We start from the raw sequence: 27,950 nt of genomic DNA, 5'->3' as shown, positions 1-27,950 counted from the left end.
GCCCAGAAAGGGCTGAGGGGGTTGCGCATCACTAGAGGAACATTTCGCTTTAAAAATTAGAATTTCAGCTCCATACCTGCCAACATTTTGAAAATGGAAAGCGGGAGAAAAATAAAATGCTGAAATTTTTTGCCCACGCCCATTTTAGCGACCACACCCCCCAAAAAACTACTCCCATTTGACTAAATTAGGCAGGTTATTTAAAATTTGAACACATTTCTGGGGGTTTTGGGGGCCTGTTTTGTGTGTTATTACAGTTTTGCTGAAAAAGGTGAAATTGCCCTTTAATCTGTGAGTCTCTGTTTCCCCAAGAGACAACTGTATCTCAGTTTTGGGCTCTGCCAAAAGCTACTTATTTAATTAAATGTGAGAAACACTGTATCTAAGTGCAGGTGATGCTGGTTAAAGGAGACATATTGGATAAATGGGAAAACCCCTAACCCTGTAGGCAATTATGAATAATATCCGGTGCTGGTTTCCCTTTGGGCTAAACATTAACCCTATCTGTAACAATGGCCCCTTTATTGGAGCTCCCTATAGATCCTCTCAGGTCCCTGTCTGGGTTTCACATGAGGGGTGGGCGTGTCCTAACGGTCCCTGCCAGAAGCACAGCCTAGCTGCTGATTGGTTCCTATCCTACAGTGCCGCCGCCCCCCTGCACAGTCTGGGAAAGGAGGCAGCAGGAAGTGGAACAGATGGGCGGGGCTAATGTTAATGTCTCTGTGTTATTCTGTAGCAATTCTACAGCACTGAAATACAGGGTCAGACTGGGCCCTTGGGGGGGTGCCGGGCCCCTGTAGTGGCAGCTCCGGTGGGCCCAGCAGCCCCCAGTCCAACCCTGCTGCAAGCTATTACATTCACGCACACAGTGGGGCAGCTTTCTCAGCAGCCAATTAAACTGCTCTATGTATCTGCACGACAGAAGGGCCACCATGCTGCCTGGGTCGGACTGGGCTTTCAGTACACAGGGAAAGAACCCGGGTGGCCCTAGTTGGCCCTGGGCCACACACCAACCCAGCCTACTCCCTCCTATTAGGAACTGCATAACAGGGCGGGCCAAGCCCTAGGCAACCCAGTCGGCCAACTCCGCCCCCTTCCCACCCCCCCCGAACGGCGCCAAAGCACAGGAGGAGGTGCAGGAGGGGCGGGGCGATTAGATCGGTCATTGCCTCCGCCGCTAATGACAAGCGGCGGAGACAATGACAAAGTAGCACTAGGGGTAGGCAGGAGAGGCCCCCCAATCATTGCACCCTAGGCAGCTGCCTCTTCTGCCTACCCCTAGTTCCGGCCCTGATGCATAAACCAGTGCTCCCACCCCAATTGCAGGGGGGGGAGTGCTGTACATTGCACAGGAGGAAGGGGGAGCAGGAACATGGAACTTGGGGCCCCCAGGCAGTATCCTCCGTGGGCCCCTGACACCCCTGTCTCACACTGCACGCTGCCCACATATGGAAACATTATCAACCTGGGTCCTGGTGCTTTCAGTTTCCATCAACCATGTCAAATTTATTGAACTCCCCATAGATACCCCCAGCTGGGGCAGAGTAAGGAGTGTGGTCAGGGCATAGTGAGGTATGGATAAAGATGAGAGTGAGTGCAGAGGCCCTCCTGCTTATGTCTGTATGAGTTTATAGTCACAGCCTCATTGCACCCCCATGTAATGGATTAAAAATGTAGCGGTGAGCTCAACTTTCCCTTTTTTGCTATAGTGGGGAACGGCCAAGGCCTGGAAGTGCAATATTCTGCTTAGCAACCAATTGTCTCCGTGCAGGGTTTCCCAGTCTTGGATCTTTCATCAACTCAGCTGCAGAAAATAAACTGATTTTGTTATTCCATGGCCCCCACAATGCGCCTGTAGGGGCCTATAGGGTTAACAATCTCTATTGCTTTAAAGGAGACATATCCTATAAAAATGATGAATGTACCAGGGAATTATACTCCTCTAGATATAGAAGGATTGTGCTTAAAGTTGTGTAACCTCTATTTCAGCTCAATAGCTGCTTTCCCAGACTAGTACCAGTAGAACATTGGTTACACTGCACTCTCTTACCCAGAATGGGCCTTCGCTAAGTGGAAGAGGAAGGTGAGGGGGTTGTGCAACTACACCTCTCTTGCTGCTATGCAGAAAAATGAAACCAGAGGGCGCCAGAGGTTCTTGCAAATAACTGTAGGGACCCATAGGGTTAAGCTCCCTATGGTGTTATCCCCTATCTTTATCTAATCTGTATTGTTATAGGGCAGAGCCCTCTGATATCAGGTTACTGTTATTAGGCTGCCCCCTATAGGTTTAGCCCAGGTTGACCACTCCCCTTGGCAGACTATATAGTGTCTTGCTCAAGGAAGTGGCTTCCTCTTTTGGCTGCATGCTGTGTTCTGGACAGATCCCAACTGAGCCTGGACCAGAACATAGGCCCAGAAGCCATTTGTACCCTAGGGGACCACCTACCCTAGTGCTAAGTCGGGGATAGGGCCCCGTGAACGAGGTAAAGCCAGCACAGACAGATTTGTTATTAGCACCCTCTAGGAGTGGTGATCGTAGTCAGTCTATTTAGTAAGGGCAGTAAATAGCCCCAACCAGGAGTTGTAACAAAAGGGTTTAGTCTACCCAGGCTTTGTGTGCCATTTCTGCAGGACCGCGGTTAAGACGTAGTATTAAGGCAGTTTCTCACCCTGATCAATAGTCGGCCGGAGGGATCCATTCCAGATAAAGGGCATCCATTCCTGAAGTCAGCTAATCCTCTGTGCATTCTCCAAGTGGGTTATTCTGTGCCTAAAGTGTCACATCTGCTGTATTATCTGTGCCATCATATACTGCTGTGTCTGTGAGTATAACCCTGCTGCACTATTTGGTTGTGCCTTGAATAAACTTGTACTATAGTTGATCAGCAAGAATCCTCTGGCGTCCATCTTTACCACTTGCACACCTCACCTCAGCTAGTTGTAGTTCCACTACACCCTCGCTCCCTCCTGATTCTCCCATATAGCGGAGGCTCACCCCTTTGTATTAAGTGTCGCAAATGTAACCCATGCTCTCTATTCACTACTAGCCTGGGTTTATTCCAAATTGGGTCAGAAAAGCGTTACATTTATGGCGCCCAACGTGGGGCCCGAAGGGTTAAATTTATTTTGAAATTTTCGGAGCCATTACCTGAGGGGCTGAGTAAAAGTGTGTGTGTTGCTTTAAAACTTGCTGACAGGCACTGCCGGACGCGATAGGCAAAAGGCGCCGGCAGTCCTGATCGTAAAAGCACAGTACTAATTGGCCGTGGGTTCGGGCTTGGGGATTCCCCCGTGTAATCCCATTGGCCGGCGGAACTGTCAGTCACCGCCCTTGTATTTTTGGCGCTCTTTCTACAAGATCACGCGATAGGCGGAGTTGTTTGTGAGATTTGGTCGGCCATTTTCCGAGACTTTGACGTCACGGCGGCCATCTTATGCCTCTCACTTGAGCCATACTGACGCGTGGAGAGAGAGCTCTTGCTGAACTTTGGATAGCGGCTGCTTCCACTGTGACAACAGCACATTTATACCTTTGCTATTGTACCCTACTGCTACCAGTAACATCTGCGCATAGGGAGAGGTCCGTGCTATACCAGATCTGCGGCTGCGTTCTGGAACCAAGGCCGGACTGTACAGCAATAATACCCGCGTTGCCTACCTCCCTAAGCGGCTGCACCGGAGGGTGAATTGGCAGCGGAAGTTCCCCCCGGGAGAACCAGGACTCGCGGCTGCGACCTGGGGATACTGATCGGAGTGGAAAGCATTGACAGTGAGTACTAACCGCGGCTGCGGAATACTCTACATACTTACCCAGTCGGCGAGTAAGATACCGACAGGGCAGTTGGACTTTATCAGTGCCCTAGAGCATATTGGACATTGATCCTAAAGGTCGCCTAAGAGCCGCCATAGCGGTTTGGGACCAGCTAAAGAAGGAATCATATATTCACTGCTGCGGTTGTGGGGTGATTTACTCCCTTCATAATATTGAAATGGCTGATATCCCTGAATCAGTAAAAATAAAACAGGAGGCCACAGACAGCGCAATCTCAATGCAATGTCCTAGTTCCCAGCACAGGTATGTGTGGCTGGGTACTTTCGGCCAAAAGAGTGGGGAAGAAGGGGAGACCTGGCTAGTACCCTATAGTGGCTGCTGTAATGAGGAATTCGAGCAGGCCCTGGGAGATGTGCAAGCCAGATGCCCTGGCTGCAATAACACTTGCTGGGTTGGGCCCACTGTGAGGATAGAGTCCCCATCATTATGCAAAGAGGGCGCCTCACCAGTTGCAAGCCCGCCACCTCCACCTACTACGCCAACCCCCAGTGCAGGCCCGGTTAGACCTGCCACCCCACCAATAGCGGAATCTTCCGGGGATGCCCTACTGTCACCTACCAGCAGTGACGATGAGCAAGGAGCACCCCCTTCAGTGGCAAAATCAGAAGCCATTTGGCCTTACAATAGGGCCACAAGGGACACTGAGTTATCCCAGAAAACGGAACGCTTAAGTTTCTACACCGGCAGAGGGAGGGCACGATCTTTAACCCCAGAGCAGGCTAGTGCTGCCTCATCCTCAGGGTCCAGGATACCAGCTGAATACCCTGGACATCGCCGCCGTGCTAAGCCAGATTGGCCTAATATGGTATTTGGGGGCACTGCTGAGACTGTCCCACAGAGAGAGGAGAGACCTGCACCTCTAAGGCCACCTCAGAGTAGGCCAGAAGGTGCCATTGTTTTGCCTAATACTCCACCACCTCACTACACTTTCAGCAAAGAAGAAACATGCTGGGTGGCTCCAGGCCGTGCAGACCCTGAGAGGTATAGGGTTGTGTGACGGGTCCAGAGACTGATCAATAATAAAGTGTATGAACTTTGGCAGTTCTACATGCCTTACGCCCCAGAGTGGGTTTATGATGAGGTGGAGAAGCACTAAGACGAGTGGCTGTATGGTGAGATCTCCAGACGTGAGAAGATTGGATTTGGGGGGCTGCTTGCCAAGACCCCAGAGAAACGACATCAGGATGTTGACTATCTGGCTAACATTGCCCGGGAGTGGTGGTTTGGTCGCACAATACTAAAACACAGAGTGAGATCCTGTGGAAAGTATGAGAAGGATAAGAACTTTGCACTGCTTTCGGACCTCCCCAGTGGAGGCAAGATAGATAAGCCTCATCCTGCATATTATGTCTCCTACGAGGTGACAAAGGCAAAGTTCGACAGGAACATGCACTGAAAACCCCATGCTGGCTTGGATACCCTTCACCAGATGGGATTTTCCCCCGGGGTGAATGTAGGGACCCATAGGGTTAAGCTCCCTATGGTGTTATCCCCTATCTTTATCTAATCTGTATTGTTATAGGGCAGAGCCCTCTGATATCAGGTTACTGTTATTAGGCTACCCCCTATAGGTTTAGCCCAGGTTGACCACTCCCCTTGGCAGACTATATAGTGTCTTGCTCAAGGAAGTGGCTTCCTCTTTTGGCTGCATGCTGTGTTCTGGACAGATCCCAACTGAGCCTGGACCAGAACATAGGCCCAGAAGCCATTTGTACCCTAGGGGACCACCTACCCTAGTGATAAGTCGGGGACAGGGCCCCGTGAACGAGGTAAAGCCAGCACAGACAGATTTGTTATTAGCACCCTCTAGGAGTGGTGATCGTAGTCAGTCTATTTAGTAAGGGCAGTAAATAGCCCCAACCAGGAGTTGTAACAAAAGGGTTTAGTCTACCCAGGCTTTGTGTGCCATTTCTGCAGGACCGCGGTTAAGACATAGTATTCAGGCAGTTTCTCACCCTGATCAATAGTCGGCCGGAGGGATCCATTCCAGATAAAGGGCATCCATTCCTGAAGTCAGCTAATCCTCTGTGCATTCTCCAAGTGGGTTATTCTGTGCCTAAAGTGTCACATCTGCTGTATTATCTGTGCCATCATATACTGCTGTGTCTGTGAGTATAACCCTGCTGCACTATTTGGTTGTGCCTTGAATAAACTTGTACTATAGTTGATCAGCAAGAATCCTCTGGCGTCCATCTTTACCACTTGCACACCTCACCTCAGCTAGTTGTAGTCCTACTACACCCTCGCTCCATCCTGATTCTCCCATATAGCGGAGGCTCACCCCTTTGTATTAAGTGTCGCAAATGTAACCCATGCTCTCTATTCACTACTAGCCTGGGTTTATTCCAAATTGGGTCAGAAAAGCGTTACATAACAAAATGATAAGTGTTTATTGAACACCCACAGGGTTACTCACAATACAGCTTCAGAGGCCATTGGTACAGGCAACACATACCGAGTGTATATTCAGACTGACACTCTCCTGCGGGCAGACTGGCAGGAATCTCCCTTCACCTCTGTGACACACCCTGTAGCAGATCCCTCAGGGAATTCTCTATCCTGATTCCCTATTCACTTGGATCCCTACACTACAGGCAATGTGGCCTGGGAGAACTATCTCCAGAAAAACTGCAAATCCTATGCAGGAGCTCATGCTGCTCATTCTAGCTCAGCCCTAACTGCCTTACACCCCTAGAGTGGTACTGGTACGGGGGCCCAACCCTAACTGCCTTACACTCCTAGAGTGGTACTGGTACGGGGGCCCAACCCTAACTGCCTTACACTCCTAGAGTGGTACTGGTACGGGGGCCCAACCCTAACTGCCTTACACTCCTAGAGTGGTACTGGTACGGGGGCCCAACCCTAACTGCCTTACACTCCTAGAGTGGTACTGGTACGGGGGCCCAACCCTAACTGCCTTACACCCCTAGAGTGGTACTGGTACGGGGGCCCAACCCTAACTGCCTTACACCCCTAGAGTGGTACTGGTACGGGGGCCCAACCCTAACTGCCTTACACTCCTAGAGTGGTACTGGTACGGGGGCCCAACCCTAACTGCCTTACACTCCTAGAGTGGTACTGGTACGGGGGCCCAACCCTAACTGCCTTACACCCCTAGAGTGGTACTGGTACGGGGGCCCAACCCTAACTGCCTTACACCCCTAGAGTGGTACTGGTACAGGGACCCAACCCTAACTGCCTTACACCCCTAGAGTGGTACTGGTACGGGGGCCCAACCCTAACTGCCTTACACCCCTAGAGTGGTACTGGTACGGGGGCCCAACCCCTAACTGCCTTACACTCCTAGAGTGGTACTGGTACGGGGGCCCAACCCTAACTGCCTTACACTCCTAGAGTGGTACTGGTACGGGGGCCCAACCCTAACTGCCTTACACTCCTAGAGTGGTACTGGTACGGGGGCCCAACCCTAACTGCCTTACACCCCTAGAGGGTACTATAAAGGGAGCTACACCTGCCTCTATCTAATGCCTCATTCACGGGGCCCTGTTCCCCGACTTCACTGGGCCTGGGCCCATGCCCTGGGCTCTCAGCACACACACACCTTGTCCCTAAGGTGGAAGCAAACAACAGGAAGGTGCCACTCCTCTCCCAACACTATACCAAAGTCAGGCAGGATGTGGTCACTATACCTTCTAACCAATAGCACACATGTTAATGAACTCACTTAGATACATTCCCTTCTGCCCAGCAACTAAGGGAACTGAACCTGTAGGGATTTAAAGCCATAGGGGCCATTTAACCCTATGGGTCCCTACAGTTGTGTTTCTGACTGATTTATTGAGAAATTCCCCCTAAACCCCACTAGCCCCGCCCATCTGTTCCACTTCCTGTTGGCTGAATTCTCTGGATGAGCTGGGGGGCCGGCGGCCCTCCGTACCCTGCACTGTAGGATAGGAACCAATCAGCAGCTAGGCTGACCTGATAGGGAACTGAAGCCTGTCTGTACTTGTGTGACTGCAGGGCTGTGATTGGCTCTCCCCCTCCTACTGTGCTTCTGGCAGGGACCGTTAGGACACGCCCACCCCTCATGTGAAACCCAGACAGGGACCTGAGAGGATCTATAGGGAGCTCCAATAAAGGGGCCATTGTTACAGATAGGGTTAATGTTTAGCCCAAAGGGAAACCAGCACCGGATATTATTCATAATTGCCTACAGGGTTAGGGGTTTTCCCATTTATCCAATATGTCTCCTTTAAACCCTACACTTCCTTATTTGATTGTTACTGGGCATAAACCTATGTAACAGATTTTCCTATTTACATTTTCTATATTATTGGCTCATAGGCAGGCCACTCCCTTTCTCACTCTAACATAGTGTTTAGTAGTGATGAGCGAATCTGTTCCATTTCGCCGAAAAATTTGCGAATGTATCAAAAGATCCGTGAAATGGTGAAAAATTCGCGAAACAGCGAAAATGTCGTGCAGCAAAAAAAATTGCAGCCGGCGACTATTATTTTGTCGCCCGCAGCTATTATTTCTGCATTATTTTTGGATGTGCAGCGAATTTTTCAGCTGCGATTTTCTTTTTCGTTTCGCAAAACAATCCGCCAATGGGGAAACATGGAAATTCGCCGCGAATCCATGCCTGGCGAAACACTTCGCCCATCACTAGTGTTTAGCAAAGGGGTGGACCTTCCTCCTTGGCTGCATCTGTTGAACCAGGTGGGTGTACAACTGAGCCTGGGATTAACATGGCCACTTTTTACCCCAGAGGGATCATTACCTTTGGAGAAGTCGGGGTGCAGAGACCCCATGAATGAAGATTAGTAAGTGCAGGATATATATATATATATAATAGCACTTTCTAGGAAAGTGAGACAGTCACAGTTTTAGTTAGAAAGAGCAGTTTCTGGCTCCAACTATGAGAGACAGCTGGGAGTAGTCTCCTTTACAGGCTCTGCTGCTTTAGTGAAGGGACAGCAGTAGCGACAGGGAATTCAGGCTTAGACTTTTCCCTGATTCAAGTTGGCTGGGCCACTAGAGGTAGAACCCTAAGGCCTTTGTTGCTACCCAGACTACTCCCCACAGTGGAGCCTCTGTACATTGCTTGCTCTGCATTGAACCTGCCAATCCATTTCTCTACATCTGCATTGTGAGTATTACTGCATTACCCTGGGGATCATTTGTCTTGGACAATTAAACCAGTTTAGTTTGAGTTTTCTGCAAGAACCTTCTGGTGTCCTTTTATCTACTTATTTTGCACACAGCAGTGAGTTGTAGTTGCACTACCTTCCTCTTGATCTTTTCATGTAGTGAAAGCCCATCCTGCCTGTTAGAGTCCAGTGTATATATCAAACGTATCCCAGACTCAACACAAAAGCTCAAAAGAAAAAAAAAATCAAATTTTTATTATTCAAAAAGTATTATCAAAAACATACAAACCCCACAAAAAGCCGCCTGTAGGGTTAGTATGTTGTATTATTCCACTAATAAGGATTAAGGATCCCCAGTCTGTGCGCTCTGGGTGTATTTACTGGGGGTTAGTGGTGCTGCTCCCTCATTGGCCCTGTGACTTCTGTATTTAGTAATAAACTGTCCCTATATGAGTATATAATATCTCCTCCCCATCCCGTATCTGTGCCAGGCAGCTCTCTTTAGCCGGTGTGGGGGCCTTTGGGTTGTTTCCTGATGGGGGCGCTGTAACTGGGCAGTTCATTTGGAAAATAGAGATTAATACCGTAACCAGTTACCTGTATATAGTGTGACTGCTCAGAACCTGAGAGGAATAAAGTGGCGGATTTCAGATAACAGATGCCTGACGGTACGGGACTCGCACAGGGAAAGCCCTATCTGACCGTACGGATTGTTATGGGCCGGGGGCACAGAGGTGCCGGGCTGTGTGGGGAAAGTCCCCGGATCCGTGAGGCGGATAATGTGCTGAGACAGCGAGAGGAATATTGTGAGCGACATTTCTAGACAGGTAACCGCCATTATGACATCCTTACGCGCTATAAGGTACAATATGAAATATACTCGACGCCACTTTCTTTCTCCCTGTGGAACTTTATTTGATTTCTGATATTTTGCCGACCAAATTAAAACCAACAATGGTTTCAAAAATGTATTAAAAATACCGTAGTAAACCAACTAAGGCGCTAAATAAACCAGTAACAAAGCTTAATTTTTGGCGGGATGTAGCTGTCTGCTGAGTTCGGTGTAGTTAATAGATTCCTATTGGTTACTAGGAACTGAGGCCACAAATCGTCATTAAAGCCCCACCCATTATTTCAGTTCCCTCTCAGGTTCTGTCCATATGTATATAAGGGCCCGCTGGAAGGCAAATATTTTAGTTTACCTTCTGCGGTGAATAGAGAGAGAGATATGTCCGGACGCGGCAAAGGCGGGAAGGGTTTGGGGAAAGGAGGCGCCAAGCGGCACAGGAAGGTACTGCGGGATAACATCCAGGGCATCACCAAGCCCGCCATCCGCCGCCTGGCACGGAGAGGGGGAGTCAAGCGCATCTCTGGCCTCATCTATGAGGAGACTCGGGGGGGTCCTCAAGGTTTTCCTGGAGAATGTCATCCGGGACGCCGTCACCTACACCGAGCACGCCAAGAGGAAGACCGTTACCGCCATGGATGTGGTGTACGCTCTCAAGCGCCAGGGCCGCACTCTCTACGGCTTCGGGGGCTGAATCTGCTCATAAACCGATATAAACACAAAGGCTCTTCTCAGAGCCGCCCACTCACTCCCTAATAGCTGTACCTACCGATGGTGATTTATATCTTTATTTTCTCCTTAGAAACTGCCCTAGGATTAATTCCTTCCCTTTCTGTTCCGTTCATAACTTGTAATTCAGCGTTGTTTCATGTAACTGCTGCCAAGGACTTTATTATGCGTTTGGCTACAATTTGCTTATTTAGTCCATAACTTTCCGTCTCCACTGACGGTTACTGGGCTAAATTCAGGGGTTCGGGCAGCCCATTCCCGCTCCCAGTAAGTCCCAGTAGATAAGCGCCATGGGTATAGGAACAGATTTTATGGCCCAACAGCTTCTCACAGCGGCCGAGTCCGTATGGGAAAAGACCCTCAATTCCCCTCACTAAACACGGATCATTTAGTTCCAGGGGGCTCCCTAGTGCGCACCTTCTGCCAACACTGCAACTCCCCGGGCTACTCTGCCAGGGAGGTACCGGCCTCAGGCTCTTGTCTTCTTGGGAATAAAAGTATCTGCCCTTATCCCTCTCTCGTCTGGGAACCCAATACCCCCCCCCCCCCCTGCACATACAGCCCCCTCTCTCCCTCACTCACACTCAGTGCCGCTCATGTTCCCTTCTCCCCGGCACATAAACCCCCAACTGATCAGTATCCGGCACGGACTCAGAACTAAATGCCCCGCACTCAGTGTGGCCCTTCCCTGAATGCTGCAGCCGAGGGCCCAAAGGCCCCTGTACTGTGCTACTTGTCTGGGATTCCCAGCCCCGCCCATTCCCTTTATACCCGCCCCCCCGCCCATATTATACCCGGGGCCCTTGTTTCTCGGGGAATCGGCGGCAGAACCCGAACCCTACGGGGAGAATGTGCCCGATCCCTGGGAGTCTGAATCCCCCGGCGCTATTCTGCTCCTCCTCCGTACATTCCTCCCAGATAATCCCACTGCCGGGCAGGGAACTTACTGTGGCACCCGATCAGCTACAGACTGTGCGATATTTATCATCGGAAGGAATAATAAAAAATATGTTTTCAAGATGAAGAAACACAGAGGCGTCAGTTTTACGGGTTTGAAAGGAGGTAAAAAATAATAGGCGGGGCTATAACACCACCCAATAGGAGGCATACTTGATGTTGCCAGTTGACCAATCAGGGAAAAGAAAGGCTGAATATAAGGAGGTTTCGGGAGATCCGATCAAAATTACCTTTACAAACTGAGAGAGAATGGCAGAGACTGCAGCTGAGACCGCTCCGGCCCCTCCCCCGGCTGAAGCCGCCAAGAAGAAGAAGCAGCCCAAGAAGGCGGCAGCGGGAGGCGCCAAAGCCAAGAAACCCTCCGGGCCCAGCGCGGCCGAGCTCATCGTGAAAGCCGTGTCCGCCTCTAAGGAGCGCAGCGGGGTGTCCCTGGCCGCTCTCAAGAAGGCTCTGGCTGCCGGAGGCTACGATGTGGAGAGGAACAACAGCCGCCTCAAGCTGGCTCTCAAGGCCTTGGTCACTAAGGGGACTCTCACCCAAGTCAAGGGGAGCGGAGCCTCCGGATCCTTCAAGCTGAACAAGAAGCCGCTGGAGAGTAAGGAGAAGGCGGCCAAGAAGAAGCCAGCGGCTCCCAAAGCCAAGAAACCAGCGGCGGCGGCAAAGAAGGCGCCCAAGTCCCCTAAAATGCCCAAGAAGGTCTCGGCAGCAGCAAAGAGCCCCAAGAAGGTGAAGAAACCGGCAAAGAAGCCCAAAGCTGCCAAACCCAAGAAGGTGGCCAAGAGCCCGGCTAAAAAGGCCGCCAAGCCCAAAGCTGCCAAGAGCCCGGCTAAAAAGGCCGCCAAACCCAAAGCGGCTAAAGCAAAGAAGGCCGCTCCTAAGAAGTAATGTGGCCCCGGGGCCCCAGCGCTTTGCACCAAAGGCTCTTTTCAGAGCCCCCACCTCCCCCAGCAAAAGAGCCGATATCTGTGCGACTGCGTTACTGTAATATGCCGGGGTGTTCAGTTCGGGCAGAGCCCCTGTCCCACCCAGTGGGCCAACTGGTACCGGCCATGGGCCCTACGGTCTAGTCCCGCCCTCACACGGGTTGTACAATTCCCCATTATATTTACTCCGAGGGATCATTTTATATCCTCTGGGCTGATCCCTCATTACATTACACGGGAGAGAAACAAAATAAGGGAGCAACGCCCGCGTCCGTGTTCCCTGCCACAAATAGAGATTCAGCCGGGGGGAGATCCGTCCAAAACGAACTACAGACCGGATCTGTAACCCAGCGCTGAGTGCACAGTTAGTGACAGGGCGGCACCTAGTGGTGATTCGCGGTTTTACAGCTTCATTTAGCAAATATTCATTTCCATGGGTTTTGGTTTCAGCCCTTGTCTCCCGGCTGAGCGGATTCAGGTGGAACCCGGGGAATAAAACGGGGAGCGGCTGTTATAGTGCGGGAAACTGACAGTTTGTTACACGGGGTTCCCTTACTGATAACTGGGTTAATTAGCGGCATCGCTGCCAGGAATTGTGGTGAAAATGTGCATTGGGCTCAGCACTAAATTGCAACAAAACATAAAGTCCAAAATTATGGCTCTATAGGCTCCGTCCCCTTAGCAGGTTATACTGAATCAAGAACATTTTGGCGGGATGTCTCAAATCACTAACGGGTTTCTCTGACCCAAACAAAGGCGCGATTCTATTAAAACTGACCAATAGCACAGTAGCGTTGAGGCGGGATTTCTTAAAATGAAGCTGATTTGTTGGAGGATGTATGAACGCGTTATGATCAGCCAATCATAAAGTAGTAGCGCCAATATATAGAGGGTTCTCTGGTTTATATTTTTATTAGTGACTTGAAGCGCGGAGTTGTGCAGAATGGCCCGTACTAAGCAAACTGCCCGCAAATCCACCGGAGGGAAAGCTCCCCGCAAGCAGCTCGCCACCAAGGCAGCCAGGAAGAGCGCCCCGGCCACCGGCGGAGTCAAGAAACCTCACCGTTACCGGCCCGGCACAGTCGCTCTCCGGGAGATCCGCCGCTACCAGAAATCCACCGAGCTGCTCATCCGCAAACTGCCTTTCCAGCGCCTGGTCCGGGAGATCGCTCAGGACTTCAAGACCGACCTGCGCTTCCAGAGCTCAGCCGTCATGGCTCTGCAGGAGGCCAGCGAGGCTTATCTGGTCGGTCTCTTTGAGGACACCAACCTGTGCGCCATCCACGCCAAGAGGGTCACCATCATGCCCAAGGACATCCAGCTGGCCCGCAGGATCCGAGGCGAGAGGGCTTAGATCCAACCCGCACAGCCTCCCAGCAGCACAAAGGCTCTTTTCAGAGCCACCAAATCCCCAATCAAATCAGCTGAACATGAGGAGCCGGTAGGGAGGGAAGGTGACTGCGGTAGGATTCAGGCATTTGGCAGATTACACGGAAACCTTTGAGGGACAGGAGCCAAACCCACGGCTCATACAACTGTTATACCCGGGAGCCCCCTCCTGTATAAGTAACTAGTAGGGCCGGGGGGGTTCCTGCTGCGGATTAACAGAGATATCCCAGATTATCCACTGACTCCCGTTTAATATCCGCATTTCCCTCTATATAAAGGGGCTTTGGTTCCATAATCAGCCCCCAAGCTGAGGGGGGCGGGGGAGACCACTGTTTCTAGGTGTTATCGCCCTGAGGGGCCCAAGTGCGCTTTACTGCAATGTAGGAAGTTTATCAGCCGCGGGAGGGAGAATGTGCTACAGGGCAACAGTGCCACAGGGCAACAGTGTGAGAATCAGCGGGGCCTGAGCCAACACAGTCGGTTCCCTCGCACTGACACCCGGTCTGTGCCTCCCCAGCACCATTGTGCCCCTAGAGCTACCCCCCCGGCCCAAACACCCACCTATTTTGCCCAGGGACAACTATAAGAAGATTTCATTTTTGTTCAAGCCAAAGTCCCGGGAGAATGAAAGAGACACAGGGCGAAGACTTTTGAGAGGGAATTACCAACCGATTCATTCTCAGATCGCTAATTATTAATTTCCCCCTGCGATACTTTATATCACTCCGACGGGGCAGGATACTGACCAAACTATGGTTCCGTATGTCAGTGGAAGTGTCCACGGACTGAATAAGCCTAGTTGTTCCAACTCTTAGCGACCATGTGGCGGCTCTGAGAAGAGCCTTTGGGTTTATATCGGTTTATGAGCAGATTCAGCCCCCGAAGCCGTAGAGAGTGCGGCCCTGGCGCTTGAGAGCGTACACCACATCCATGGCGGTAACGGTCTTCCTCTTGGCGTGCTCGGTGTAGGTGACGGCGTCCCGGATGACATTCTCCAGGAAAACCTTGAGGACCCCACGAGTCTCCTCATAGATGAGGCCAGAGATGCGCTTGACTCCCCCTCTCCGTGCCAGGCGGCGGATGGCGGGCTTGGTGATGCCCTGGATGTTATCCCGCAGTACCTTCCTGTGCCGCTTGGCGCCTCCTTTCCCCAAACCCTTCCCGCCTTTGCCGCGTCCAGACATATCTCTCTCTATTCACCGCAGAAGGTAAACTAAAGTATTTGCCTTCCAGCGGGCCCTTATATACATATGGACAGAACCTGAGAGGGAACTGAAATAATGGGTGGGGCTAAAATGACGATTTGTGGCCTCAGTTCCTAGTAACCAATAGGAATCTATTAACTACACCGAACTCAGCAGACAGCTACATCCCGCCAAAAATTAAGCTTTGTTACTGGTTTATTTAGCGCCTTAGTTGGTTTACTACGGTATTTTTAATACATTTTAGAAACCATTGTTGGTTTTAATTTGGTCGGCAAAATATCAGAAATCAAATAAAGTTCCACAGGGAGAAAGAAAGTGGCGTCGAGTATATTTCATATTGTACCTTATAGCGCGTAAGGATGTCATAATGGCGGTTACCTGTCTAGAAATGTCGCTCACAATATTCCTCTCGCTGTCTCAGCACATTATCCGCCTCACGGATCCGGGGACTTTCCCCACACAGCCCGGCACCTCTGTAATTGGTTTATTTAAATTTCAGTTCCTTGGGCGATTTACTGGCAAGTCTGCGAATCCGTTGTTGGCTGATTTTGACACCCGCCAAAATATCAGCGCAAACAAAGTTCCACAGGAGAAAAGAGTTTATATTGTACCTTATTGCGCGTAAGGAAATAGTGTCCAGAAAATCCCGCTCACAATGATTTCAGTATATTATCTGCCTCTCAGGGATCCAGAGACCTTTTCACACTGCCCCAGGCTCCCGCCATAATAATCCGTACGGTCAGACACCGCTCCGGTTATAGAGATCTCCGTGTGACCTAATTGGACGGAGAAATGAATCTGCCACATGATTTTAATCGCAGGTTCTGAACTGCAACAATGGAGAATCCAGTAATAACGTAACCAATTCTCTCAATTTGAGCCTTAGATACTGTATCGATCACTACAGAATTCGCTAACGTTTACACGTAAAAATCTGTCGAGTAAAAATAGAGTTGTACCGATACACTTCTGGGGATTTGGACAAACACTGGGTAATTAGTAAGCAACATCTATCCCGTTAAAAGACCATCAGGCCATGAAACGTTTTACATTAGTGTAAGACAGTAAACCAACAAGGTACAGATCTTATAGGGAGGGGGTGTGTGGCTCTGAGAAGAGCCTTTGTGTTGCTGGGAGTAGGGCAGGAGATGGGGCAGCAGTTACTTGGCGCTGGTGTACTTGGTGACAGCCTTGGTGCCCTCGGACACGGCGTGCTTGGCCAGCTCCCCAGGCAGCAGCAGGCGGACCGCGGTCTGGATCTCCCGGGAGGTGATGGTGGAGCGCTTGTTGTAATGAGCCAGGCGGGAGGCTTCCCCTGCGATGCGCTCAAACACATCGTTGACAAAGGAGTTCATGATGCTCATGGCCTTGGAGGAGATGCCGGTATCGGGGTGCACCTGCTTCAGCACCTTGTACACGTAAATGGCGTAACTCTCCTTCCTCGTCTTCCTGCGCTTCTTCCCATCTTTCTTCTGGGTCTTGGTCACCGCTTTCTTGGAGCCTTTCTTCGCGGCTGGAGCGGACTTGGCTGGTTCAGGCATGATCAACTATCCTTACGCTTTCTGATATACGAGAAAACTGTTTCCTCCTTTTCCCGGGCTGCTGCTTTTATAGCCCTCCCCTGCAAATAAGGGAACTCGGAACCTGCGTCTGTAACTGGTCGGTTTGTGTCACATGGCATAAACCCTCCCATCTACAGCTACGGATTGGTGTTCCAGAAAGCGTCTGTGTGATTGGCTGCAATCGAACTTACATGACAAAAAAGAAAAAGGATGAATGCGCTTAGAGCAAGTTATTGGCGCTTCCTAAAACCCCAACTATGATTGGCTGAACCAGAATTCACCCAATTAGAGAAGAGAGGTGTGTCCTGCGCTGCCTACTAAACCCAGTACCTGGCGTAAGAACGCTACATTCTTCTATTTCTTTGTAGCTGAGTTGTATTGGGGATCATGTCCGGCAGAGGCAAACAAGGCGGCAAGGTTCGGGCTAAGGCCAAGACCCGCTCATCCCGGGCTGGGCTGCAGTTCCCAGTTGGCCGTGTTCACCGCTTGCTGAGGAAAGGCAATTATGCCGAGCGGGTGGGAGCCGGAGCTCCGGTCTATCTGGCCGCAGTACTCGAGTACCTGACCGCTGAGATCCTGGAGTTGGCCGGGAACGCTGCCCGGGATAACAAGAAGACCCGCATCATCCCCAGGCACCTGCAGCTCGCTGTGCGCAACGATGAGGAGCTGAACAAACTGCTCGGAGGGGTGACTATCGCTCAGGGCGGGGTCCTGCCCAACATCCAGTCCGTGCTGCTGCCCAAGAAAGCCGAGAGCTCCAAGCCGGCCAAGGGCAAGTAACGCTCCGAACGATGAACTCTAAGCATCAAATAACCCAAAGGCTCTTCTCAGAGCCACTCACATTATCTAAACACGGCTGTGTGACACAAGTGTAGGAATGGGCGGTGTAACGTTGCTTTTCGTTTGACTTTAGGACTATAAAAGCGCTGAAGTCTCAACTCCCTCTCTGGAGTAATAACCATAAAACTGGAGCCTCACAGAGCAATGGGGTTTGGCTGCCGGGGTCAGTGACCCCCATTTGAAAGCTGTAAAGTGTTATAATTAAACTATAAAAAAATAAATACTGAAGACCAATGTAAAAGTTGCTTAGAACGAACTACCCCTTTAAATCACCCGCAGACCTTCTGCCCCCCCCGGCTCGCTGCTCCCGGACCCTTATGTGCAAAGGGGGCAGTGGGTCTCTGTTGGATCTTGAAGCAAACAGTCTATAGATCCCACAGATACAGTAACTCACAGGGACCGAGTGCTGATCCCCAGGCAGCCCCTACAGCTGCAACTAGCTAATTGGCACAGACATGAGGGGAGGAGTCTGGATAAGGGGAGGAGTCGGGCTGGGGAAACCCCTGTGACACAATTCTAACTGAATGTGACCCGTTACCCCTCTCACAGACAAACCTCAATGCCCTTTATAACACGGTGCCTTTTAGACACAGTTTGTTTATATTTGTGTTCCTACGGGAGTGGACACCGCTTGGGTTTGACAGTCCCACAATGCTCTCTGGCTTCTCTATATTCCTGTCAGAACTAACAAAACAACCCAGCGGCTGTGCCCACCAATAAAATGGCGACGCCACTCTCTAGTAGAGACAAGTGTGGAATAAAAGCAGCTTTTTAATTGGTACTGAGCCTAAGGGAGCGACCCAACGTGCTACATCATCTACAGGGGACGGAAGTACCTCCCCAAGGGGCGGTCTGAAAGTTATCAATGCTATCCTGGCCTGAATACAGAGCAGCATAGAAAGCTGAGATGTGAGGAATTGTGTCCTGCTACTCCCTTCCCCTGTGTCCCTGACATTGTCCCTCCCCTGCACTCACATCTCCAGCCTGGGCTACTGGGTAAGTGCTTTTCCCTCCTCCTCCTCCTCCTCCTCCTCCTCCTCCCTGCACTGTCTGTGGGACTGGGGGTTAATCCCGCTGCAGGGGCCGATAGAGAGGGGCGGCTGTGGGACTGGGGGTTAATCCCGCTGCAGGGGCTGATAGAGAGGGGCGGCTGTGGGACTGGGGGTTAATCCCGCTGCAGGGGCCAATAGAGAGGGGCGGCTGTGGGACTGGGGGTTAATCCCGCTGCAGGGGCTGATAGAGAGGGGCGGCTGTGGGACTGGGGGTTAATCCCGCTGCAGGGGCTGATAGAGAGGGGCGGCTGTGGGACTGGGGGTTAATCCCGCTGCAGGGGCTGATAGAGAGGGGCGGCTGTGGGACTGGGGGTTAATCCCGCTGCAGGGGCCGATAGAGAGGGGCGGCTGTGGGACTGGGGGTTAATCCCGCTGCAGGGGCCGATAGAGAGGGGCGGCTGTGGGACTGGGGGTTAATCCCGCTGCAGGGGCCGATAGAGAGGGGCGGCTGTGGGACTGGGGGTTAATCCTGCTGCAGGGGCCAATAGAGAGGGGCGGCTGTGGGACTGGGGGTTAATCCCGCTGCAGGGGCTGATAGAGAGGGGCGGCTGTGGGACTGGGGGTTAATCCTGCTGCAGGGGCCAATAGAGAGGGGCGGCTGTGGGACTGGGGGTTAATCCCGCTGCAGGGGCCGATAGAGAGGGGCGGCTGTGGGACTGGGGGTTAATCCCGCTGCAGGGGCCGATAGAGAGGGGCGGCTGTGGGACTGGGGGTTAATCCCGCTGCAGGGGCTGATAGAGAGGGGCGGCTGTGGGACTGGGGGTTAATCCCGCTGCAGGGGCTGATAGAGAGGGGCGGCTGTGGGACTGGGGGTTAATCCCGCTGCAGGGGCTGATAGAGAGGGGCAGTTTACTGATTGGATAAACCCCTCCCTGTACAACATGTATTTATTGCACTAATATCAGAGGGGGGGCCCAAGCGCAGCCCCACAGGCAGCTTTATATGGTGGGTTTCTGTTCCTTGCTGTCAGGTTCTCCAGAGATGGAACCAAGGAGGTTAGAGGGGAAATGGGAGAATGAAGAGTCGGACACTGAGGAGCCTCTGCCTGCAATCAAGAGAGAAGTGGATTCAGATTCTGGGGCCGGTGAGTTATTTGAATTCAGAGGGGTGGTAAGGTACAGCTGTGCCTGAGGCTCATTAGGTGCCAGAAGAATGAGCAGCTTCTGTTTCTTAAAAAGATTTGCCTATAACCCCTATAAAGCCTGTATGAAGTATTTCTGATCTAACACAAGGCACTCCCTTATCTGATCAATATGGGTTTACTGGGGAAAGATCCGCTTGTTAGGCAACCTCCCAAATGGCTGGATTTTTAAGTGTATGGCCATCTTTACTCCCAGCTTTACGCGGCCCTGTCTCTCCCTTACTCCCAGCTTTACACGTTCCTGTCTCTCCCTTACTCCCAGCTTTACACGTTCCTGTCTCTCCCTTACTCCCAGCTTTACACGGCCCTGTCTCTCCCTTACTCCCAGGTTTACACGGCCCTGTCTCTCCCTTACTGGCAGCTTTACACGGCCCTGTCTCTCCCTTACTCCCAGCTTTACACGGCCCTGTCTCTCCCTTACTCCCAGCTTTACACGGCCCTGTCTCTCCCTTACTCCCAGCTTTACACGGCCCTGTCTCTCCCTTACTCCCAGCTTTACACGGCCCTGTCTCTCCCTTACTCCCAGCTTTACACCGCCCTGTCTCTCCCTTACTGGCAGCTTTACACGGCCCTGTCTCTCCCTTACTCCCAGCTTTACGCGGCCCTGTCTCTCCCTTACTCCCAGCTTTACGCGGCCCTGTCTCTTCCTTACTCCCAGCTTTACACCGCCCTGTCTCTCCCTTACTGGCAGCTTTACACGGCCCTGTCTCTCCCTTACTCCCAGCTTTACACGGCCCTGTCTCTCCCTTACTCCCAGCTTTACACCGCCCTGTCTCTCCCTTACTCCCAGCTTTACACGGCCCTGTCTCTCCCTTACTGGCAGCTTTACACGGCCCTGTCTCTCCCTTACTCCCAGCTTTACACAGCCCTGTCTCTCCCTTACTCCCAGCTTTACACCGCCCTGTCTCTCCCTTACTGGCAGCTTTACACGGCCCTGTCTCTCCCTTACTCCCAGCTTTACACGGCCCTGTCTCTCCCTTACTCCCAGCTTTACACGGCCCTGTCTCTCCCTTACTCCCAGCTTTACACGGCCCTGTCTCTCCCTTACTCCCAGCTTTACACGCCCCTGTCTCTCCCTTACTCCCAGCTTTACACGGCCCTGTCTCTTCCTTACTCCCAGCTTTACACGGCCCTGTCTCTCCCTTACTCCCAGCTTTACACGGCCCTGTCTCTCCCTTACTCCCAGCTTTACACGGCCCTGTCTCTCCCTTACTCCCAGCTTTACACGGCCCTGTCTCTCCCTTACTCCCAGCTTTACACGGCCATGTCTCTCCCTTACTCCCAGCTTTACACGGCCCTGTCTCTCCCTTACTCCCAGCTTTACACGGCCCTGTCTCTCCCTTACTCCCAGCTTTACACGGCCCTGTCTCTCCCTTACTCCCAGCTTTACACGGCCCTGTCTCTCCCTTACTCCCAGCTTTACACGGCCCTGTCTCTCCCTTACTCCCAGCTTTACGCGGCCCTGTCTCTCCCTTACTCCCAGCTTTACGCGGCCCTGTCTCTCCCTTACTCCCAGCTTTACGCGGCCCTGTCTCTCCCTTACTCCCAGCTTTACACGGTCCTGTCTCTCCCTTACTCCAAGCTTTACACGGCCCTGTCTCTCCCTTACTGGCAGCTTCCCCTGAAGAGGAATTGGAAATATTACAGATAAAGATAAAGGAAGAAGAGCCTGAGTCTGAAGATGATCTGAACCCAATGGAAATCTTGGCCGTTGGGGGTAAGGAATTTTTCTTTCAGTTTCATGGATATTCATGCCTTTTTTTTTTTTTTTTTAAACTTTGTAGAAGCAAACAAGACCCCAACAACACAGAGAAGAATTGTGTGTGGGGGGGGGAGGGGTTGGAGAAATTTCTCAATAAAATTAGCCTGAAACGGTACTTTTTCATATATTTATATTCATATATTTGTTTTTCTCACAATATGTCCCCCTTAACAGTAACTTGGTTACTGTTACTGGGGTAGTGATTCCAGGTACCAGAAAGCAAAACTACGGGCACAGAGAGGTGTTGGAGAGGAAGTTCTTCATTTTGCTTTCACACATAATGCTTCATGCACAGCGCGTTTTGTTTGGTGCTCGGGTCTCAAGGGGCTTCTAGTGAGGATAGAAGTACTGGGGGTCTGACACGTGCAGAGAGTGTGTGTGCATAGCAGCTCCCCCAGTACCACGTGCACAAGAAGTTCTAGCTGAATACATTTCAGTTTGGTATATTTTTTTAGTCATGAAAGAGACCTGTTAACTATTGCCCAGCATGCCCAGTTCTAATAAGTTTCCCATAATGCAGCTGTAAGATAATTCTAATTTCAGTTCTGATACTTGCCTTATCTTTCCTTAGCCAGCCGTTTGCCTGATGAAACCAGAACCTGGATAGACTTGCGGGGCTCACAAGAAGAGGAACATGAGGATTCCTTGGAAAGGTTAAAGGAGTGGTCGGAGGCGAGTGAAGTAATTCTAGGGGACAGAGTACAGACTAGAGCAGAGTCTGGAACAAGAGATGAGGATGACTCAGCAAGTGCTAACGGATCCGGTTTTATCTGCAGCAAATGTGGGAAATGTTTCTCAGCCAGTAGTGATCTTCTCACTCACCTTTGTGCTTCTCACAACCACCAGCAAATTCACACAGGAGAGAAACCTTTCTCGTGCCCAGAATGTGGGAAATGTTTCTCTCAAAAGACCCATCTCCAACGGCATCAGAAAACTCACACAGGGGAGAAACCATTCACATGCGCAGAATGCGGGAAGAACTTCACTCAGAAGATCACCCTTGTCAAACACCAGGCTATTCACACTGGGGAGAAACCATTCATGTGCATAGAATGCGGGAAATACTTCTCTCAGAAGAGCCATCTTTGCAGTCACCAAAAAATTCACACAGGGGAGAAATGTTTTTTGTGTATAGTTTGTGGGAAAAGCTTCTCTCATAAGTGCAGCCTTATGAACCATCAGATGATCCACACAGGGGAGAAACCATACACCTGCACAGAATGCGGGAAGAGCTTCTCTCGCAAGCATTATCTTCAGATCCACAAACAAACTCACACAGGGGATAAACCTTACAAATGTACAGACTGTGGGAAAAGTTTCTCTCAGAAGAGCCACATTTACAGTCACCGGAAAATCCACTCAGGGGTGAAACCTTACACGTGCACTACATGTGGGAAGAGCTTTTTTCACAAGATTAGCCTTATGAGCCACCAGATGATTCATACCGGAGAGAAACCATTCGCCTGTATCGAATGTGGCAAAAGCTTCTCTGAAAAGAGCAAACTCCTGAAACACTGGAGAGTTCACACAGGAGAGAAACCTTTCACGTGCACGATCTGTGGGAAAAGCTTTTCTCTCAAGGTTCATCTTCAGACTCATCAAGTGACTCACACAGGAGAAAAGCCATTCGCGTGCTCCGAATGTGGGAAAAGGTTTGCACGAAAGAGCAACCTTCAAGGGCATCAGAAAACTCACACAGGGGATAAACCTTTCTCGTGCACAGAATGCGGGCGAAGATTCACGGAAAAGAACAAACTTCTCAGGCACTGGCAGATTCACTCGGGGGAGAGATCTTTCCTATGCGCCACGTGCGGGAAAGGCTTTTCCATCAGAGCTGATCTTCGCAACCATCAGATGGTTCACACCGGGGAGAAACCATTCACTTGCACAGAATGCGGCAAGAGCTTCTCCCGAAAGAGCATCCTTCAGGGCCATCGGAAAACTCACACAGGGGAGAAACCATTTGCATGTACAGAATGTGGCAAATGCTTCTCTGCCAGCGGGATACTTGTCAGGCACCAGAGGGTTCACACGGGAGAGAAACCTTTTATCTGTGCAGAATGTGGCGGGTGCTTCTCCCAAAAGAGTATCCTTCTGCGACACCAAAAGACTCACGCAAAATAAACTTAATACATGCAGAATGCGGGGAAACGCATCTGTGACGTAAAGGGCGCAGTAAAGCCGTTGTTCCCCAGCCTTCCTGATACCCCACATGCCCTATTGTGCCAATCACAAACGTACAAGTGGTATCTAAATATAAAATGGGGTGCTACTGAGAGGCAGGAAACAGGGGCACATTTACTAATCCCCGAATCCGAATCCCGAATGGGAAAAAAACAGATTGGAAACGAAAATTTTGCGATTTTTTTTCATTGTTTCGTATTTGTCGCGACTTTTTCGGCGCCGGCGCGACTTTATCGTATTTTGCGCGATTATTTTGGCGCCATCGCAATTTTTTCGTATTACGGAAAACCCAATCCGAATGTTTCGTGACGGCGACGAAAAAGTCGCGAAAAATATACGATGAAGTCGTAACGGTGACGAAAAAAAATCGCGAAAATACTGATCATTACGAAAAAAACGCATTCGGATGCTTTCGGACGTTCGTGGATTAGTAAATGTGCCCCTAGGAGCTGACACTCTCTGGCTTTAGCTGTTGTGGAGAAGACCTGGGGGGGAAGAGGGCTTTTATATTCAATGAAAAGATGGCAGTAGACATATTGATCCTCCTTTTTGCCATCCTTTAATATATGTTAGAATTGTTTTACTTTGGATTTTAAATCGGCAAAACTCTATTTTCTGTGGGTTCTAGCGGCCGAGCACTACAATTTCCAGCCCCAGTTTAAAGGGGAGATATTCTTCTATGCTTGTGGGCCGTTAGGACACACCCAGTAGGCACTTGGAATAGACACAGACCCGAGCGGATCTATAGGGAAGCCGCAGTGTTTAATGTTATTAGCACTTTATAGACCTTGATGCCTACACATAGGGGACACTTTAAAGAACACTATATCAGAGAGACAGTAACTAGACTATAGCCGATCTCTCAGAAAGAAGCCCTAGCGGAGTGTCGGGAGGTCACTGGTTGGGGAGGGAGAGCAGAAGGGCCCATTCTCCCTGATGCACACACTGTTTTTATTTACCCTCGTCAGGGAGTGAGATCAAACCGTAAAGTATTTGCTCCATTAGTGCCCTTCCCTCTATCCGCTGGCCTTACAGCACCCATAGAGACAGTGACACCCCCCCTCCCAAAAAAGAAAATAGATAAATGGAATGAGCAGGTCCATCCCTGTCTGAGACTGGAGAAGATACCACTGTACTGAAAGAGATTCACTTACACAGGGGGTGTCACTAGACTGATGCAATGGCCCCCACGTAGCTCTGCGCTTAATACTACATTCCTGGGGGCAAATCTGGAAAGAAGCGCCGTTCAGCTGACTAACACATCTTTTTTTTAGATAAAAAATAAAGATTTTCTTCTTTTTGTACTTTGCTAATTATAAATAAAGCATAGGTCAGTTTGAATAGGAAATTATTTATTTTTTTCCTTCTGGAGCATTGAATTAATAGGGGCAGACCATTAGGACACGCCCACCACTCATTTGTAACAGACACAGGTCAGGTCTATTAGGGGCTCCAATAGGGGTCACTGTTAAAAGTAAGAGATCTTTCCTTTAGAGGCCCATGCAGCCCCCGCCTATAGAGAAGCCCGTGCAGCCCCCGCCTATAGAGAAGCCCGTGCAGCCCCCGCCTATAGAGAAGCCCGTGCAGCCCCCGCCTATAGAGAAGCCCGTGCAGCCCCCGCCTATAGAGAGCCCCGTGCAGCCCCCGCCTATAGAGAAGCCCGTGCAGCCCCCGCCTATAGAGAAGCCCGTGCAGCCCCCGCCTATAGAGAGGCCCGTGCAGCCCCCGCCTATAGAGAGGCCCGTGCAGCCCCCGCCTATAGAGAGGCCCGTGCAGCCCCCGCCTATAGAGAGGCCCGTGCAGCCCCCGCCTATAGAGAGGCCCGTGCAGCCCCCGCGTATAGAGAGGCCCGTGCAGCCCCCGCCTATAGAGAGGCCCGTGCAGCCCCCGCCTATAGAGAGGCCCGTGCAGCCCCCGCCTATAGAGAAGCCCGTGCAGCCCCCGCCTATAGAGAAGCCCGTGCAGCCCCCGCCTATAGAGAAGCCCGTGCAGCCCCCGCCTATAGAGAAGCCCGTGCAGCCCCCGCCTATAGAGAGCCCCGTGCAGCCCCCGCCTATAGAGAAGCCCGTGCAGCCCCCGCCTATAGAGAAGCCCGTGCAGCCCCCGCCTATAGAGAGGCCCGTGCAGCCCCCGCCTATAGAGAGGCCCGTGCAGCCCCCGCCTATAGAGAGGCCCGTGCAGCCCCCGCCTATAGAGAGGCCCGTGCAGCCCCCGCCTATAGAGAGGCCCGTGCAGCCCCCGCGTATAGAGAGGCCCGTGCAGCCCCCGCCTATAGAGAGGCCCGTGCAGCCCCCGCCTATAGAGAGGCCCGTGCAGCCCCCGCCTATAGAGAAGCCCGTGCAGCCCCCGCCTATAGAGAAGCCCGTGCAGCCCCCGCCTATAGAGAGCCCCGTGCAGCCCCCGCCTATAGAGAGCCCCGTGCAGCCCCCGCCTATAGAGAGGCCCGTGCAGCCCCCGCCTATAGAGAAGCCCGTGCAGCCCCACGCAGCCCCCGCCTATAGTGAAGCCCGTGCAGCCCCCGCCTATAGAGAAGCCCGTGCAGCCCCCGCCTATAGAGAGGCCCGTGCAGCCCCCGCCTATAGAGAGGCCCGTGCAGCCCCCGCCTATAGAGAAGCCCGTGCAGCCCCCGCCTATAGAGAAGCCCGTGCAGCCCCCGCCTATAGAGAGCCCCGTGCAGCCCCCGCCTATAGAGAAGCCCGTGCAGCCCCCGCCTATAGAGAAGCCCGTGCAGCCCCCGCCTATAGAGAAGCCCGTGCAGCCCCCGCCTATAGAGAGCCTCACGCAGCCCCCGCCTATAGAGAAGCCCGTGCAGCCCCCGCCTATAGAGAAGCCCGTGCAGCCCCCGCCTATAGAGAGGCCCGTGCAGCCCCCGCCTATAGAGAAGCCCGTGCAGCCCCCGCCTATAGAGAAGCCCGTGCAGCCCCCGCCTATAGAGAAGCCCGTGCAGCCCCCGCCTATAGAGAGGCCCGTGCAGCCCCCGCCTATAGAGAGGCCCGTGCAGCCCCCGCCTATAGAGAGGCCCGTGCAGCCCCCGCCTATAGAGAAGCCCGTGCAGCCCCCCGCCTATAGAGAGGCCCGTGCAGCCCCCGCCTATAGAGAGGCCCGTGCAGCCCCCCGCCTATAGAGAGCCCCGTGCAGCCCCCCGCCTATAGAGAGGCCGTGCAGCCCCCGCCTATAGAGAGGCCCGTGCAGCCCCCGCCTATAGAGAGGCCCGTGCAGCCCCCGCCTATAGAGAGGCCCGTGCAGCCCCCGCCTATAGAGAAGCCCGTGCAGCCCCCGCCTATAGAGAGCCCCGTGCAGCCCCCGCCTATAGAGAAGCCCGTGCAGCCCCCGCCTATAGAGAAGCCCGTGCAGCCCCCGCCTATAGAGAGCCCCGTGCAGCCCCCGCCTATAGAGAGCCCCGTGCAGCCCCCGCCTATAGAGAGCCCCGTGCAGCCCCCGCCTATAGAGAGGCCCGTGCAGCCCCCGCCTATAGAGAAGCCCGTGCAGCCCCCGCCTATAGAGAGGCCCGTGCAGCCCCCGCCTATAGAGAGCCCCGTGCAGCCCCCGCCTATAGAGAGGCCCGTGCAGCCCCCGCCTATAGAGAGCCCCGTGCAGCCCCCGCCTATAGAGAGGCCCGTGCAGCCCCCGCCTATAGAGAGCCCCGTGCAGCCCCCGCCTATAGAGAGGCCCGTGCAGCCCCCGCCTATAGAGAGGCCCGTGCAGCCCCCGCCTATAGAGAGGCCCGTGCAGCCCCCGCCTATAGAGAGGCCCGGTGCAGCCCCCGCCTATAGAGAGGCCCGTGCAGCCCCCGCCTATAGAGAGGCCGTGCAGCCCCCGCCTATAGAGAGGCCCGTGCAGCCCCCGCCTATAGAGAGGCCCGTGCAGCCCCCGCCTATAGAGAAGCCCGTGCAGCCCCCGCCTATAGAGAGCCCCGTGCAGCCCCCGCCTATAGAGAAGCCCCTGCGCTAAGGCCAGGAAAAAGCCACAAGTGCACCACAATCCCACACTCTGCATTATTTTCTGTCCTTCAAGGATACACTCAGCATTTAACCTTTCTAGTAGCGGGGCCTCCCCAGCTGGGCATGGCTACACAGAACTGCCCTTCATCCAAACTACGCAGACATTTAATCCAAGGGCCGGCTATATTGGGTATGACCTGCAGCGCTTTGTTTCCCCACTCCCCAGTAACCTCTTTGGGGAGGCAAAAGTTGCCCATGCCGTGGGTCAGTGATCCCCAACCAGCGGCTCGGGGGAAACACCCTATAATGTTGCTCCCAGTCTCCCCACAGCAGGTGCCTATATTTACATCTCTGGCTTGGGGGTAAGTTTTGGACACAGAGACACAGTTTTACCCCAAGCACAGCCTCCTGGGGGCCAGTAGTCCACATTGGGCTACCAAATAGCCAATCACAGCCCCTGGCACCCCCAAGG

The 27,950-nt window shown here is 52.3% G+C and overlaps 6 protein-coding genes across 7 annotated transcripts in view; 4 read left to right on the top strand and 2 right to left on the bottom strand.

The window, feature by feature from the left end:
• The window catches only part of LOC101730917 (gastrula zinc finger protein XlCGF57.1-like), a 66,659-nt gene that overhangs the window by 8,566 nt on the left and 30,143 nt on the right, over positions 1–27,950 (bottom strand). The gene's annotated exons all lie outside the window — the stretch shown is intronic.
• LOC116411628 (histone H1B-like) lies at positions 11,711–12,404 on the top strand. Of its 2 annotated transcripts, XM_031904314.1 has the most exons (2): positions 11,712–12,274; positions 12,314–12,404. In XM_031904314.1, the coding sequence occupies exons 1-2, from the start codon at positions 11,729–11,731 to the stop codon at positions 12,362–12,364; spliced, it is 597 nt and encodes a 198-aa protein (XP_031760174.1). In that variant the 5' UTR covers positions 11,712–11,728; the 3' UTR covers positions 12,365–12,404. The 2 variants fall into 2 exon arrangements, with proteins under 2 accessions (XP_031760173.1, XP_031760174.1); XM_031904313.1 differs by having other exon boundaries at positions 11,711–12,404.
• On the top strand, positions 13,331–13,810 carry LOC116411631 (histone H3). Its single transcript, XM_031904318.1, has one exon. It carries the CDS (start codon positions 13,346–13,348, stop codon positions 13,754–13,756), a length of 411 nt encoding a protein of 136 aa, XP_031760178.1. The 5' UTR covers positions 13,331–13,345; the 3' UTR covers positions 13,757–13,810.
• On the bottom strand, positions 16,142–16,750 carry LOC100485134 (histone H2B 1.1-like). The gene has a single exon (XM_018095116.2). It carries the CDS (start codon positions 16,535–16,537, stop codon positions 16,157–16,159), a length of 381 nt encoding a protein of 126 aa, XP_017950605.1. The 5' UTR covers positions 16,538–16,750; the 3' UTR covers positions 16,142–16,156.
• On the top strand, positions 16,898–17,396 carry LOC101734900 (histone H2A type 1). The gene has a single exon (XM_004919026.3). It carries the CDS (start codon positions 16,946–16,948, stop codon positions 17,336–17,338), a length of 393 nt encoding a protein of 130 aa, XP_004919083.1. The 5' UTR covers positions 16,898–16,945; the 3' UTR covers positions 17,339–17,396.
• LOC100487319 (gastrula zinc finger protein XlCGF57.1-like) lies at positions 17,953–23,689 on the top strand. The gene is made up of 4 exons (XM_031904233.1): positions 17,953–18,394; positions 19,421–19,534; positions 21,174–21,308; positions 21,925–23,689. The coding sequence occupies exons 2-4, from the start codon at positions 19,432–19,434 to the stop codon at positions 23,475–23,477; spliced, it is 1,791 nt and encodes a 596-aa protein (XP_031760093.1). The 5' UTR covers positions 17,953–18,394; positions 19,421–19,431; the 3' UTR covers positions 23,478–23,689.

This window comes from Xenopus tropicalis, chromosome 6, assembly GCF_000004195.4.
Source record: "Xenopus tropicalis strain Nigerian chromosome 6, UCB_Xtro_10.0, whole genome shotgun sequence".
Lineage (NCBI taxonomy): Eukaryota > Metazoa > Chordata > Amphibia > Anura > Pipidae > Xenopus > Xenopus tropicalis.
The sequence above is the reverse complement of the archived record's forward strand: the minus strand, read 5'-3'. Positions and strand labels throughout refer to the sequence as shown.